Here is a 14,620-nt window from a genome sequence, read left to right on the forward strand (position 1 = left end):
GTGTTTAATTCATTTTATCGTTGCTCATTTCTTCGAAACAGAACCAAATACATCTGTTAATGTACCCTTAAGCAGAAATTTGTCATTAATTCGTCATTAATTTTGCCTTATAGGGAGACACCGTCTCCCTAATGTCACAGCTCCTATTTAGAGGCAAAATTGTACCGTCCCAAACAGGCTAGATCGATTGCTCATGGTCCAAAATATAAATATACCAAAATTCGTGGGGATAGGATATGGTAACATTGGGGTTAAGGGTAATTAAAGTTGGGGACGGGGAATGTGCACATGTCTATGGGAATGTCTCCAAGTGACCCATTATCGGTCATTATTATACTGGCGGTCATATCATAATCATGTTTGGCGCTTTTATGGATTAAAGAAAACCTTGATTTCCCTTATATGCATAGAGTTTAAGATGAGATCAAGCATCAGCCTGTTCTGCGCAGCCACGGTAATCAATATACCAATATAATCAAAGAAGTTTAACGTATACATTTTCTCATTAAAAAGAAACCGTATGATTTGGAAACAAGGGTTACCCCAGCAACCACCCACTTGTGTTGATGTTCCCATGGTCACGCCCATCGCGGACATCGGGGGCGCTGTACTTCTAGGCTTAATCAAGCCTCGATCTGTATAATCTACCCTTTGGCTATCATGAGCCCTCAGTGAAAACGATATTACCCAATTAGCAAGCGGCTGATATTCAGGCAATTTTTATGGCCTGGGTTTTCAGCTATTTAGACGGAGGCAGTGTCACCCCAGTGTGAGATCTCAATAGGTGGACTGACTCCCATATGCCAGCTTGCAGTGTGAATAAACGGACTACTGTAAATTGGGGGGAATTTATGCAGAATTAATGTGAGGTTAAACAGGAGTGATATCTGTTCAGACTATTACCATTAACCACTCAGTGCATTTTTAACTACTCAGTGCATTGTTTTAACTGTGTTCATAGAGATGGAAGGTTGTGTAGATTTTTATCTCTTTTCAAATTGGAAATAAAATACTCTGTAAAACGACCATCGCCCTATTCACCAAGAAAGCCTATAAAAGTGGTACTGTGGTATTTTCATTAACACATGACATATCACCACAGCAATTGTGCAATGTCCACGTTCACGTTTTATAGTGTCACTGATACCGTTTTTTTTATTCCATCAAGTTTTATTGGGATACTGCTTGTGTTCTGACGACATTTTTCCTCTTTGCAGAAATCATTAAGTTGTTGTTGGAGCATAGCGTGCAACTGGGAGACGCCCTCTTGCGGGCAGTGGATGAACAGTTCACGAATGCAGCGCAGATGATATGCGAATACATCAAACAGAAGAACATACCGGTAAGGTTTAAATTTAGACATCGCCCAGTACAAAAAAAGCCAGCATTTTTTGGAAATTTGTGGAGTTAAAGCTTATGTATAAATTAGGTACACCATTCCAGGTGAAAACGCAAGAATTGGGCATGTAAAAACACCTTTCACCAGTTTGCCTTACAGAGTTCAAATTCGTTAGCATACCATAAAACAACTCTTGGTTTTTCCTTAAAGTGGTTTTTATACAGGGTGAGTCAAAAAACACGAAACCCAAATGTCGGGACTATTGTTCTAGTGAAGTTCTGCATTTAGCACTTCAAAATCTCGGTTATGAAAGCCCAATTCATAAGCTTTCTTTAGTACAAAATTCATTCAAATCACTTACGTACTTTTCAAGTTACGGGCTTTTAAACACGACCACCGTTTTAAAGTTCTGTCCACGGATCACACAGAAGGTGTGCGTTCTTTCAGCAAAACGAAAACAATTCACACACATCAATATGTGATTTGTTTTCGTTTTGCTGAAAGAATACTTACCTTTTTGTGATCCGTGGACAGAACTTTAAAACGGTGGTCGTGTTTACAAGCCCGTAACTTCAAAAGTACGATTTGAATGATTCTTGTACTAAAAGAAAGCTTATGAATTGGGCTTTCATATCCTAGATTTTAAAAGTGCTACATTTAGAACTTCGCTAAAATAATGGTCCCGACATTTGGGTTTCGGGTGTTTTTTTTTACTCACCCTGTGCGGTATACTGAAACAGGTATAAAGCATTTCTCAAGCTAACAGTTTTTTCAATACAGAAGTCAACAACTTTTCCACTTTGACTTCAACTAAAATAATAATCATGATGGCAAAAATGTAACTTCTATTACAAAAGTGAAGAGGGACTTAGATGTCACTGCTTGACATTAAAATAAAATCTATATGCTTTGGGCTCAGCCTTTCAACCGTTTAATACTTCCACCCCAAACAAGCAGCCTACGGTATGACCCCTAGTCTTTACGATTAATAATAAGTAGAGAAAGGGGGATCACATACTAAAGAAGCTTCTTAGGATGTACTTGCCTTAGGGATAATTTGATAACATGATCACCATACGATTAAGACCCTTGAGAGGAGTACCGTGCGATGGCATCTAATCGCATTACAAATGCATTAGATAGCCAGACCTTGACCGTTCGGGGGCGTTCATGGTTAAGAAAACAACATGGCCGAGCCAAAGTGATGGCTTAATTACCAGCCTGCAAATCCCTTAATTATTCTAAACATGCTTTGGTATTCAGTTGAAAGTGAGAAACTGGCAGTGTGAGTTATTAATTGATTACAAGGCATGCAGGTTGGAGCACTGCACCTGCTCATATCATCCATGGTGCACACGTGCAGGTTTATCGGTCTCTTGCAAGGGTACAATTTGGAAGAAACACTTTGTCGAGAGATTCCGCGGTTCAGTAATCAAAATGTAACTTATACATTCCCTAAACGTTTCGAAGTGACAGCCACTGAGACATAGGTCTTTCGTGTGCTTTAGAAAAATCGTGATCACATTTTGGTCTTTTTTTTAACCTATGAAGTATGTTTACGGATTACCGCTTGACTTTTTGACAAAATGACACTGATACTCTATTTTGTCTGAGAAAACTGCATGCCCTTATCCGAATGTCGTATATACTGGGAATGCGTACTTTCAATGTTTTCACACTTAACTTAATACATCAGTAAAGAGTTCCATTCAATTATGTTTCTCAAGTATAATCGCAGTGCTTTGATTCAGAAAGTAAGGTTTCGAGAAGATTACCACACAAAAAACAGGCTTTACGCAAACGAAAAACTCCAAAAGTTTACAAATAGGCCTATACCAACAATCCTTGACATGTATGTTGCTTGAATGGCTTTTCATTCAGGAATTTCTGAACTGCCGTGCGCTGAATGGCGATTTCCATCCAGACATCACACCCATCGTCCTGGCCTCCCATCACAACAACTACGACATCATCAAGATTCTCCTGGAGTACGGAGCCCGGATCGAAGACCCCGAATACTACGCCTTCAGCACCCAGACCCAGACCCTCCAGCACTCCCTGGGCATGCTCAACATCTACCGAGCCCTGGCATCCCAAGCCTACATCTCACTGACCAGCGCCGATCCGATCCACACTGCCTTCGAGATGTGTGACAAGCTCAGGAAGCTGTCCCACAAGAACCCGGAGTTCTCAGAGCAGTTCCATGAGCTGGCCGGGCAGTGCGAGCAGTTCGCGGCCGATATCCTGGGCCACATTCGGAACCACAAGGAGCAGACGTGTATACTCTACCACGACCCCTACCTCTGGGGGGCCTACGTGGAGGGTAACGGAGTGGGCCCTTACAAAGTCAAGATCGCCATCCATTACGAGCAGAGGAAGGTTAGTATCACCTCGACATGACTTTATTAACGTGATGCTTTTGAGTACGGTAATTTAGATTAATGGAGTTTCAGGTGAGTAATAAAGCAATATCTTTGACATAAAGTGTTCTGAGTATTTTCTGAAGAAGTCAACTGCAAGTCACAATTTAAAGTACGCTATTCCTGTGAGACGCTTCAGTGAGTTCAAGCCGATGGGCCTCACCTGCTTCTTGAAGACAGTTAGTTCATGACAGGTCAAGATCATTATCGGAATTTAAGATATGAATGGACTCAAGCTTGTTGAAGTAAATTCTGGAATGAACTCCGTCTTAATTGGTATGAAACTTCTGCATTGTCTTTCTAATTTTCTCTAATGAATGTTTGATCACTCGACAGTTTGTAGCTCATCCTCACTGCCAGCAGAGGCTAACCCAGCTATGGTACGAGGGTCTTCCCACCTGGTACGACTCAAACTGGCTTTCCTCCTCCATCTTCTCCGCCATGGTTGGCATCTGCTTCCCCATCCTCAGCATCCTCTACATCATCTACCCCTGGGGTAAAGTGGGAGCATTCATGCGGGTACCACACGTCCAGTTCGTCTGCCATACCTGCTCCAATCTGTTTTTCCTGGTCTTGCTCGGTCTCCAGTCGTCCGGTGGCCGGGACGTAGACGAACATGGCAATTCTATAGACTCGAGAACGTTGGCACCTACGTTTACTGAATGGCTTGTCATCTACTGGGTAATCGGTAAGATATCAGAGTCAGATGACGGGAACCATTTCAGAGAGAGGTCATCTTAACAACTGAATCAAGCTCCACGTAACTGTGTCCAAGCAGGAAGCTAGGAACAGTCAGTAAAATGCAGAGTGTGCAGGGATAGGCCTAGTTGTTTTGGGACCCGTTCGTCCCAAACTGGTCAAATACTCCAGGCTCTTACAGTTCGGGGGAGAGTAAATATCCTGCAGTAAAGTAATACAACACTTGCAGTTAAAGCTAGTTGAAACCAAAAACATGTTCCATTATCTGTTGGAGTACATTAACAAATCATACCGAAGAACTGTGATGACAATCAGTCACACCTGTTATACCTACATGAAAATGACAAAGAAAATGGAAACTCCAATGCTGATAAACAGTTTTCAAACAGTAATCGTCCTCTTCAAACGATTCTAATTCCCTTTTACAGGTTTAACGTGGGCCGAAATCAAAGAGCTATGGTACTACGGTTCGCGATATCTCAAGGATAGGTGGAATGTTCTGGACTTCCTAACGCTGTCTCTTTACTGGGCATCCATAGCGCTCAGAGTGGTCGTGTACCTTAAGGTAACTATTCTGACGTTCTCCTTAAAGACGTTTTGTCGCTCTTTGCAGTCATGGTTTTTTCCCACTAATAGCTGGCAAACTATCGCCGGCTGCGTTATCGCTACATCAAAAGGAAACACAGGAATTAGTTCCTCAAAGTGTTGAAATACTAAAACACTTATTAACTATAAGACACTATACCCCCAAACTATATTCCTCCCACTTGAACATATTCCATATATTCAGTATGTAAAGGTTGTTGCCAACATTAATGGCTTTCAAAACAAAATTCCAAGTAATAAGAATAATCCACCTACTTCTAACAACTAGTCGTATTGTGCCCATCTCGCGGGTATAAATTTGCTCCCTCGTGATCAAAATAAAACTGCCCCTTAATTAACGCACACGTAAGAAAGCATACTGATCGCGCTACCTATAAACTTGTCTCCTCTCTTGTATTGCAAAACTGCCCCTCAAAAACGCAAGTACCCCTCTCGAATTAACAAGATTGTGCACCTTTTCGAGATGAAAAACTACCCCTCGAAAGCACAAATATCGCTCTCGCAATAATAAAATTGTGCCACTCTCGAGATGGAATATTGGCCATCAAAAACAAAAGTGCTCATATCGCGATAACTTCTTGAGATGGAAAACTGCCCCTCGAAAGCCCAATTAGTGCCCCGCTCGCAACATTAAAATTGTGCCCCTCTCAAGATGGAAAACTGGCCCCTAAAAATAATAGCGCTCTTCACGCAAATAAAATGGTCACTGAACTGGCCATCAAATTAACAACAGTGCCCCTCTCGCGACAAAAAAAGGATCTCTCTACGTAACTAGGTAAAAGACACACAAAGAGCAAGATGGACCACGTATTCATAATTTGTTCCTCGTCATATAGGTTTATGGCGAAATGCACGGGACCATAAAGGTGCCCTTTTTTTCGGAGCAAGTGCCCCTTTTTGGTGTTGCCCCCAGTTTGAAAAGTGTTCCGCCACCCCTGACTCAAAGACAAGGAATTTGCATTTTGTTATTGTCTGATTTTGTCCCACAAGGCTTTGGAGAGAATGAAAGACCCGTCAGCAAACCTGGCGAACGTCACCATGCACCCAGTCACGACGGACACAATGACAATATCCTGGACACCTACGGATGATGAGGACGATTTCACGCCTAGTGGAGAGTTACCGTCCAGTATGCCGACAGGTAGGGACCTTAAGAACATGTTGGTCTGTTCTTTCAGCAGGCAGAAACCCTTAAACTGAACGACGTTGACTGGGTATTCGATTATTATCAGATAGTTGCTTACGATGAGATTTAGGCTTATACACAAGGCTGAACCCAGATTGTGGGAAACTTAAAAGAAGACAACATTCTCCTTGAAATCATGGGTTTGTTCAATACAATCCTTGCGAGTGAACCAAAAAAATGGTGTACATTAATCAATGGATATCCAATCTCCCACTTTGATATCACACAGAGGAGGAAGTGGACCCACGGCGTCTTCTTCAGGCCATCCACGAATTGTCCGTTCAGATTGATGTCATGAAGTATGACCAGGAGAGCAAAGATGGTCAGGTCGTGGAGAAACTTGCCTCCCTGGACGGCACAATCAGCCAGTTGGATACCAGGATGGCCAACTTTATCAAATCCCAGGAAGACGATGCGGGGGAAGTGGGAGGAGGGAGCACGGGCAGCCGGCGTCGGACGGGTAGTAGCGGCGGTGAACCCTACCCAGTCTACACAAAGACGGAAAACTCCACTGGCAGGGTGTATTGGAATAGCGACGATCCCATGTTGATCGCTGAGGGACTCTTTGCCATCGCGAAGGTGTTGAGCTTCCTGAGACCCATTAGCCTGACCGTCATGAATCGCCACGTCGGGCCCATGCAGATCTCGCTGGGCGGCATGATGTTCGACATCACCAAGTTCATGCTCATTTTCTTGTTTGTCCTGTTCGCCTTCTCTCTTGGTATGAATCAACTTTACGGGTACTACGCAGCCGAGTACCGGACACAGTGCGACAACTGCAGGATGTATTTCAGCTCGTAAGTACTCTTCCAACATTCTTTGTTGACGTTTTTCCTATAAGAATGAGTCGATATCATCGATTCATAGGGTCCGACCATCTCTCGAGAACGAACTTGAACATCCAGCTATGACCTGCGATTCCTAGCTTCGTCGAGTGCTCTTCAAGTTACATTACCGGTGCCAAACATAGCAGTGCCGGTGCAAAACATAGTTATACACAAATGCGCTCATCAGGCACGGAAATTGTACACTTGAACCACAGTATTTCGGCACAGCCATAAACTAGCGAGTTATGTACATACAATGTTCTATGATTTAGGCCTAAACATTGAGCTGATCTTTTACAACACAGCCTGCCGCTTTGGTCCGTTTTTTAATTGTCAGATGGAAACAATGTTGTATTTCGAGCAGCACATTTGTGACGATGACATCATTTAAAGTAAGACAAGCCGTCGTGTTAACGTTACTTTTGTTTTCATTACTTCTGGCTACAGTCTTCCAGAAACCATGGCCACACTTTTCTGGGCGTTGTTCGGTCTTCCTGATTTAGAAATTCTGGATTTGAAGGGCGTGTCCCACACGTTTACGGAGGGCGTGGGGACCGGACTCTATGCTGCTTATCACATCATAGCCATTGTGGTCCTCATGAACGTGTTGATTGCCATGATGAGCAACACGTATACGCGGATTGAGGTAGGTCCGAGTCTCAGAAAATAATATCAATTAACTACCGAATCGGAATTTACAAACTTTCGTAAACTAAGCACTGGGCATGAACTTGAATATGAAATCAACAGAGGGCGCTAGACTGAGTGGCACCAGTTGTTCAAATGAAGATGATATTTTACTGTTTACTCGTTCGTTACTTTTGGTCTTAAATCGTGCATCTTACCCGTTTTCATCGCCCCTTCATTGTTTCATTCGACAATTTGTTAACATAACGTAAAGTCATGTTTCAAACTGTGTTAAGTATTCTTATCCCTCACTGAAACTTATTACTTGGACTGTTAATTACAAAATTCAAATGTAGGAAGATGCAGAGATCCAGTGGAAGTTTTCGCGGTCCAAACTGTGGATGACGTATTTTGAGGGTCGCGGTACCATTCCACCTCCTTTCAACGTCGTCCCCGCGCCCAAAACGATTGGTTACATCTGTAAGTGGATATGGGACAGACTGCATGGCGCCCAGTCTCGGCAGGAGAAGAAGGTGATTTATTATCATAAAAGATGGCAAGGTTTAAACGTTTTACCAAGATCAGGGAATTGTCTTTTATTACGGCCAGGAAAATGTTTGCAAGCCATAGCTGAACTACAAAAAGGATACTAAGTCCAATTCAAAAGTTCTAAATATAAAAAAGTAAATAATTATCTTGATACTAATAATGTTCTCCTTTTCGTATCTCTTTCAGGAGCGAAACAAGGCTTTTATGGAGGAAAGAGAGAAGCAATATCGGGTAAGTTGGAAGTTCGCGGCAGTCAAGAAGCTACAGGAGACCATGCCGTTATTTGCGAGCATTGATGATGACAATGACATTTGTGACAATCTTGACGATGACAATGACAAAGACGGCAATGACGTTGATAGTAGTGCCATGACAACAGTTTTGATGACAACGGTGATGATCCATCATTTATCGTTATATGAGAATAAAATTGTTGTTATAGTGTGCCAGGATTATTTTGGGAAAGGCCATCCCTATTTGAATCAGTGTGACAGAAGGCCTGTGTTAAACTGTACTAAGTAAGATCCCAAAAACCTGAAGTCTGTCGGTGATATCTAGGTGAGGCACAGTACATGGATTTTGTGTTCGTTACAGGACATCATGGGCAAGTTGGTCAGACGGTACATCTTCGACGCCAAGCGTGACGACGAGGAAGGTAACCAGGAGCAATGGGTCAACCGCATCAAGCAAGACATCTCAGGCTTCAAGTACGAGATGTTCGAAGCCTTGTCCGGGATGGACTCCAAGATGCTAGACATGGAAAACCGGATAGCCAACGGTCCCACAGGACCCACTGTCGGCACCGAGATGTTCCAGAAGATGCATGAGATTGTCAAGAAGCCACTGTCCAGACCTGACAGCATGGAGTCCGTCAAATCGGGATGCTCTGAGATCTGCAAAGCCGCGTCTCAGGATCTACTGGACTCGCGGAACTCTGAGTTGCCTCCGCCTGTCTACGATACCGGGGAAATGGAGTCCCCTTCCGCTAAGAATAGGTACAAGCCCAAGTCACCCTCACTACCGGCAAATATTGCCAACTACATGTATCCTCCGGAGTGGGAACGATATGAACCCATTCGGTACATTGATGAGGATCCTGAAGTGCCATTATTGGGAAGTCCGCGGAACAGCATCAGCAGTCATAAGAAGCGGGGGAGTAGTAGGCGTAAACGCAGGCACAGCACCAGCCATCTGAACCACCTAGGTAGCATTTCACGCAATAATAACAAGGACGTTGTGGAAAACATGCTGGAGAGCACGACTAAGGTTTGACCCAGCCTCAATTCCAGCGGAATCGGTTCACAACTTGGGCTGTTGGTAAACGAATGATTCACAGACTGGAGTGGAGGCTACACTAAGGTCAGTGCCTCCTCATCACTAAGGATGCAATACCAGCGAGATGATTGTCATCTGAGGATTTTCTTAGTTGTTTCCCGCTGAACACTTATAGCAAAATATCGTTAAGCTATTTCCTCAACTTCCCGACTGGACAAGGAGTCTAGGACAGAGCAAGTTGAATTTCTAACACATTTATATCTTTATCGTCTTGCTCCATTAACAGCCGCAAAATTGTTATAGTAATCATACTTATCTAATATTTTAGCAGTTACTCATAAAATATTGCTATATTTGTTATCAAGTTGTTGGTCGTTAATAATATAATTTAATGTTATGTAACATGGGAATTATTAAATTAAGGTTTTACATTTTCGTTCGACAAAAATATCAGGTATTAAAAATAGATCATTTGTATATGAACGTGTAATACAAAAGACTACTCTATGTAATATTTTGAATTCGTGTAAATTGTTAAAGCCGCAATTTTTATTTCGTTACTAAACTTTTTAAAACGCGAAAGCAAATGTTGACTGTTGTTTATTAGAAAATGCAAATTGACACACCTGTTTTGGTACCATCATTAAGAAATTGTCATATCCACGATCAGCACGAACAGCGAAGTAACAGAGAGTAACAGAGAGTTTCTTGTGTTTTGACATTACATGTCAAAACACAAGACCATTGGGTTAAGTCAAAAACATTATGTAGCTGGTTAACAAGCAAGGTTGCAACATGAGCATTTGTATTTTGGTAATACGCATGGAATAAATATTGCGGACAGTCCCATCGGTTTGTATATAATTATCTAGTAATTCTAGATCTTTCAGAACTACTTTGATTTTGACACGTGGCACGGTACGCAAGGGGGAGTGTGCGTTTGTGACGATTGTAAGTGATTATATTACCATGCATTATGGACTAATTTGCAGATAAGTATACAACTAAACGGACATTCTGCATGTGTAACTATAGGTATTTTGACCTACAAATATCACGTCGTTTTTTTCCTGGATTTTAATAGTATAATTGTTGCCACTAACATTAAAGGGTCAATACTTTGCACTAGAAAAAGGTGTTTATTTAAATGCAAAAGTATTCATAAATCCCTAAGACAAAACAGCCATTCCTATTGGCCACGAGCATGTCACACGTGGTACAATGTGGCACGTCAAACGCATGATATAGACCTATATCGTGCTTCCACCATTTTAGTCATGTTCCCTGTATCCAATAACAGTACTGAATAATAATGTTTTGTGTAAAAAAAGGAACCAGACTATTTTCCCCTCCAGCCTCGCTTTGGTGACATTGATTTGAATGGGAATAAAATCAAATGGCTGCAACATGATAATGGTCTATACGCGCGCGGCAGACAAATTAATAGCCGCGTACTGAGCACCTTTGGACCCCACTTGTATACAAAATAAAGGAAAACATTTGAGTGGCAAAACTGAAACGTTTTAACGCTTTTGTAACGAGTTTTTAATAGAGGTATTTACAAAGGGGAGTGAAAGTGTGATAACGTCATCTTCGGCTTAAAACCATTGGCAGTGGCCACGCCCTACTCGATCATCGCACTTTCATTTCCTTAATGTTGTACACATGAATTATTTGTAGATGTAGGTTAACATTCATGTTGCTGGTATACATACTATACGGAAGTAACAAGAGTCCTTTGCAGTACTTTAACGGAGATAGGAATTTTGAGTGTTCCTGTCATTTTTATCGGGATACATATGTAGAAAGGTGTTTTGGAATTAGAGGTAGCTTTTTAGGAGATAGAGAGAGCGAGAGATGAATGAGTCATAACTCGGGATGGAGGTTGGAGCTAGGTTTTGTCGATTTACGAGCATGGTGTTGTGTAAAATGAGATCATTAATTTTTGAATAACACTCTTACTATATATTGGGGCAAAGTTGAGGATATACCACCTCTTTAAAATATTTTTTTGTTAATGTGTGTCTTCTGTATTGTAGTTAATGTTCAATTTTAAGCAATGTGGCATTTCTATCCTTTGATTCCGGCAAATCTAGAACTCAAATATGTACCGTTTTCCAGTTTACTTATTATTTAAACCTCACAAGATATGAAAACATTTTATGTCTAAATGTAATGCTGATTTGCCTTTATTTCATTCTAAAGAGAACAGTCCACAATTTGAAAATCCACCTTTGACATTGGCCTTGATTTTTATGTCAGTATACGACTTTGAATAATATCATGTAGCCCTCATTTATCTAAATAATTAATACTAGTTTTTCTTTACAATAATGTTGAAATGTGTTGTTATGTTTAACGCTGAACATTGTTTACTTGAAATACATGCTCAATGAATAGAAAAAGTGCAGTCAATTCTGGACAGATTTTGCAGTCCATTGTCACAAAAAAAATATAAGAGTTGAAAAAATGCAAGGTTTTCCCACTGGCGCTCTTATGGAGAGAAAGCTCCTAAATTGTGACGTAGCAATTTGTTCCGCAATGCACATTATTAACTTCCGTGAAATCCGCGTTTGTTACACATTTTTTAAATTCCCTACAGGCTTACACATATTAAAACATTTAAAAAAAAAACTATTCAACGACATTTTTCACATACCGACTTCATATTGCAATCTTCAAATTTTGAATTTCTTCGAAAATAAAAAAAAGGTGTGACGTGTCATAAACCAGATTCAGCAAGTGGGATGTCATAACAATTACATTCTTGTGTAATTATGTCTATTGTTTTGGAGTTGTGCGGTGACTCCAAGTCATTAAAAATCACTTCTTTCATCGGCGAGTATTTCTTCAAGACAAAGTTTGGATTGGATTCTACTGATACGGTTATGGTTTCTTTGAAATTGTATTTATTTGTAAATAGAATTAATACTATATATAGTCTTTTAAATTATTGTAATTGTGGTGTCTGGCAGGATAACCAGTGAAGTTTTGTGTGGAGTTGAAACGCCGCAGGCTCGGTTTATAAAGTGGAATTCCTTGGACATCTTGAGTCAATTTCAAGGCACTGTTCATGTTAAGTACAGGAATGTGCTAAACACGGAAAATATATGCTCACCATAAATTCATGTTATGCATATTTCTTTTTTGTTCAGCACATATAGGCTTCAAGCAATATTTTCTGCTCGACACTTCCATTAAATAAGACCAAGATTGCATACAGAAAACATTTCACATTTTTAAAGACACCATCTCTTGACCATTGAGACTCTCGATATTTGATCAACCAAAACACCTGCCAATGTAAAGCCTACCAAATTGTGATTATCAATTATTTGGAATTGTTTGGGATGGTATCACAAATTAAGATCTCTAAGAATTATTGAGACGGCTGGGGGCTGTGCTATTATGAAAACAATAGCACTGAGATAGTTCTTTGAAAAGCATGCATGCATGGCTTCGAAATCCATTCTAGGTAATTACCCACATGATACCCACATGATCTTTGTACTTGTGAATATGTTGTAGCTCTTGCTTTAACATTTAATTGTTATCCACAATGTATATGATTCTGATGTTAAAAATTAAAAATAATTAATATGAACATGTCTTTGCTCTTCTATACGAAACAAGTAATCAAAATATGACCTTCTTTTTCGATAATGGTTTCAGTTTCGGGGTAAGAGCAATTGAACACGATATAATACGGTTTATTGTAATGCTTATTATTGTATTAACATAACTATTAATAAAACTTATATGGACATGTATAACGCTTTGGAAACCGACTTTTGTTTCGGTTTATTTGTGTTTATTTCATTTATCCAATGACAGACATTATGTCTATCGCTTCTCCCTTAAAAAAAAATGGGCGAAGCGTGTTAATAACGAAGAACTGGGACATTTATGCTATCTCTTTCAGTTTTCGCGAGAGGACCGACATGACACATTTACGTATTCAAAAAATTTTAATCAAATCTTGCATTTGGTAAAAATAAAAAAGAGCATTAATCTTAGGATTACTTTTCATTAGATAGATGATTCCCAAAAGATCGATCAATCACAGACACATTAATTTCCTCTGAATGGCAAAAATGAAAACGAATACAAGTATTAGTTGAGATATAATGGCCAGTAGAGGTGGCAAAAACTAGAAAGCATAGCTTGTATCATACAAAAACAGACGAATTATTAAAGAGAAAAAATAATTATATTTCTAAGCATAAAATAAAGTTATGGGTGATGGGCTACGAGTAATGGGATAGATTATAAAGATAAAAGTTTCTATCCTTTATAGATCATAGATTAAAAAATAAAGTATTAAGGCTTGGTAAATTAAATTACTGACCTTCAATTCGAAATTCGATTATTTACAATCATTATATGTATCGAGATCGGGAAAAGTTCAGCATTTGAATATTAAAATGAAAAATGCTTTATTTAATTCAGAATCCCAAGATATGGCTCCACTATGCAGGTAGCCTGACAATTTGTTAATTTCACTCTTTCTCCCTGTATTTTCCCTGATTCTGCGGGGTGAGGGTGTCATTGCAAATTTATAATTAATATGGCTGACCGACAGAGGTAACTAACGGTGCGACTATTTAGCGCCCTCTGTTGAAATGCGAAGAATTTAGAAGATGAATGACCGGAAGGCACAGTCGAGTAGTAGTTTGGAAGGAATTAAAAGCAAAATTGCCTATTGAATTACATGTACAAACATAATTCCGTTCAGCGGGTATGCGGGAGATGCATATTACGGTAGTGGGGATCATATAGGAGGGGTTAATGCCGTGATATAGGGCTAGAACCCCTACAGGTACATTGCACACTTAAAGAAACTCGACCAAAAAGCATGTACTTACCCAGTTCAGAAAAGCTGGAATTCCACTTCCCTCCAGCATGGAGCTATAAACACAAGTATGATGTGCAGCATTCATGTCCATTTATTTACGTAAGGCCGTTTGTTCATGTCACTGAAAAACATTCCGGCATAGCAAGGAAATTTCATTGTGCATTGTCCAGAAGTCTTACTTCGTATCACATGCACACACAGTGCGCGACGTCCTGTTGGCAGAGTGACGACACTTTG

The 14,620-nt window shown here is 40.3% G+C and overlaps 1 protein-coding gene across 2 annotated transcripts in view; it reads left to right on the forward strand.

Annotated features, from left to right (window-relative positions):
* The window catches only part of LOC119734478 (short transient receptor potential channel 4-like), a 49,671-nt gene extending 35,876 nt beyond the window's left edge, over positions 1 to 13,795 (forward strand). For both annotated transcript variants that reach the window (XM_038208004.1, XM_038208005.1), the window contains exons 3-12: positions 1,218 to 1,342; positions 3,221 to 3,718; positions 4,096 to 4,447; positions 4,887 to 5,023; positions 6,055 to 6,205; positions 6,480 to 7,047; positions 7,525 to 7,723; positions 8,061 to 8,237; positions 8,440 to 8,484; positions 8,848 to 13,795. In XM_038208004.1, coding sequence (XP_038063932.1) covers positions 1,218 to 1,342; positions 3,221 to 3,718; positions 4,096 to 4,447; positions 4,887 to 5,023; positions 6,055 to 6,205; positions 6,480 to 7,047; positions 7,525 to 7,723; positions 8,061 to 8,237; positions 8,440 to 8,484; positions 8,848 to 9,525 — 2,930 coding nt within the window. In that variant the 3' untranslated portion in view covers positions 9,526 to 13,795. The remainder of the gene's footprint in view (positions 1 to 1,217; positions 1,343 to 3,220; positions 3,719 to 4,095; positions 4,448 to 4,886; positions 5,024 to 6,054; positions 6,206 to 6,479; positions 7,048 to 7,524; positions 7,724 to 8,060; positions 8,238 to 8,439; positions 8,485 to 8,847) is intronic.
* The last annotated feature ends 825 nt before the right edge of the window (positions 13,796 to 14,620 follow it).

This window comes from Patiria miniata, unplaced genomic scaffold (assembly GCF_015706575.1).
Source record: "Patiria miniata isolate m_02_andy unplaced genomic scaffold, ASM1570657v1 HiC_scaffold_27, whole genome shotgun sequence".
NCBI classification, from domain to species: domain Eukaryota; kingdom Metazoa; phylum Echinodermata; class Asteroidea; order Valvatida; family Asterinidae; genus Patiria; species Patiria miniata.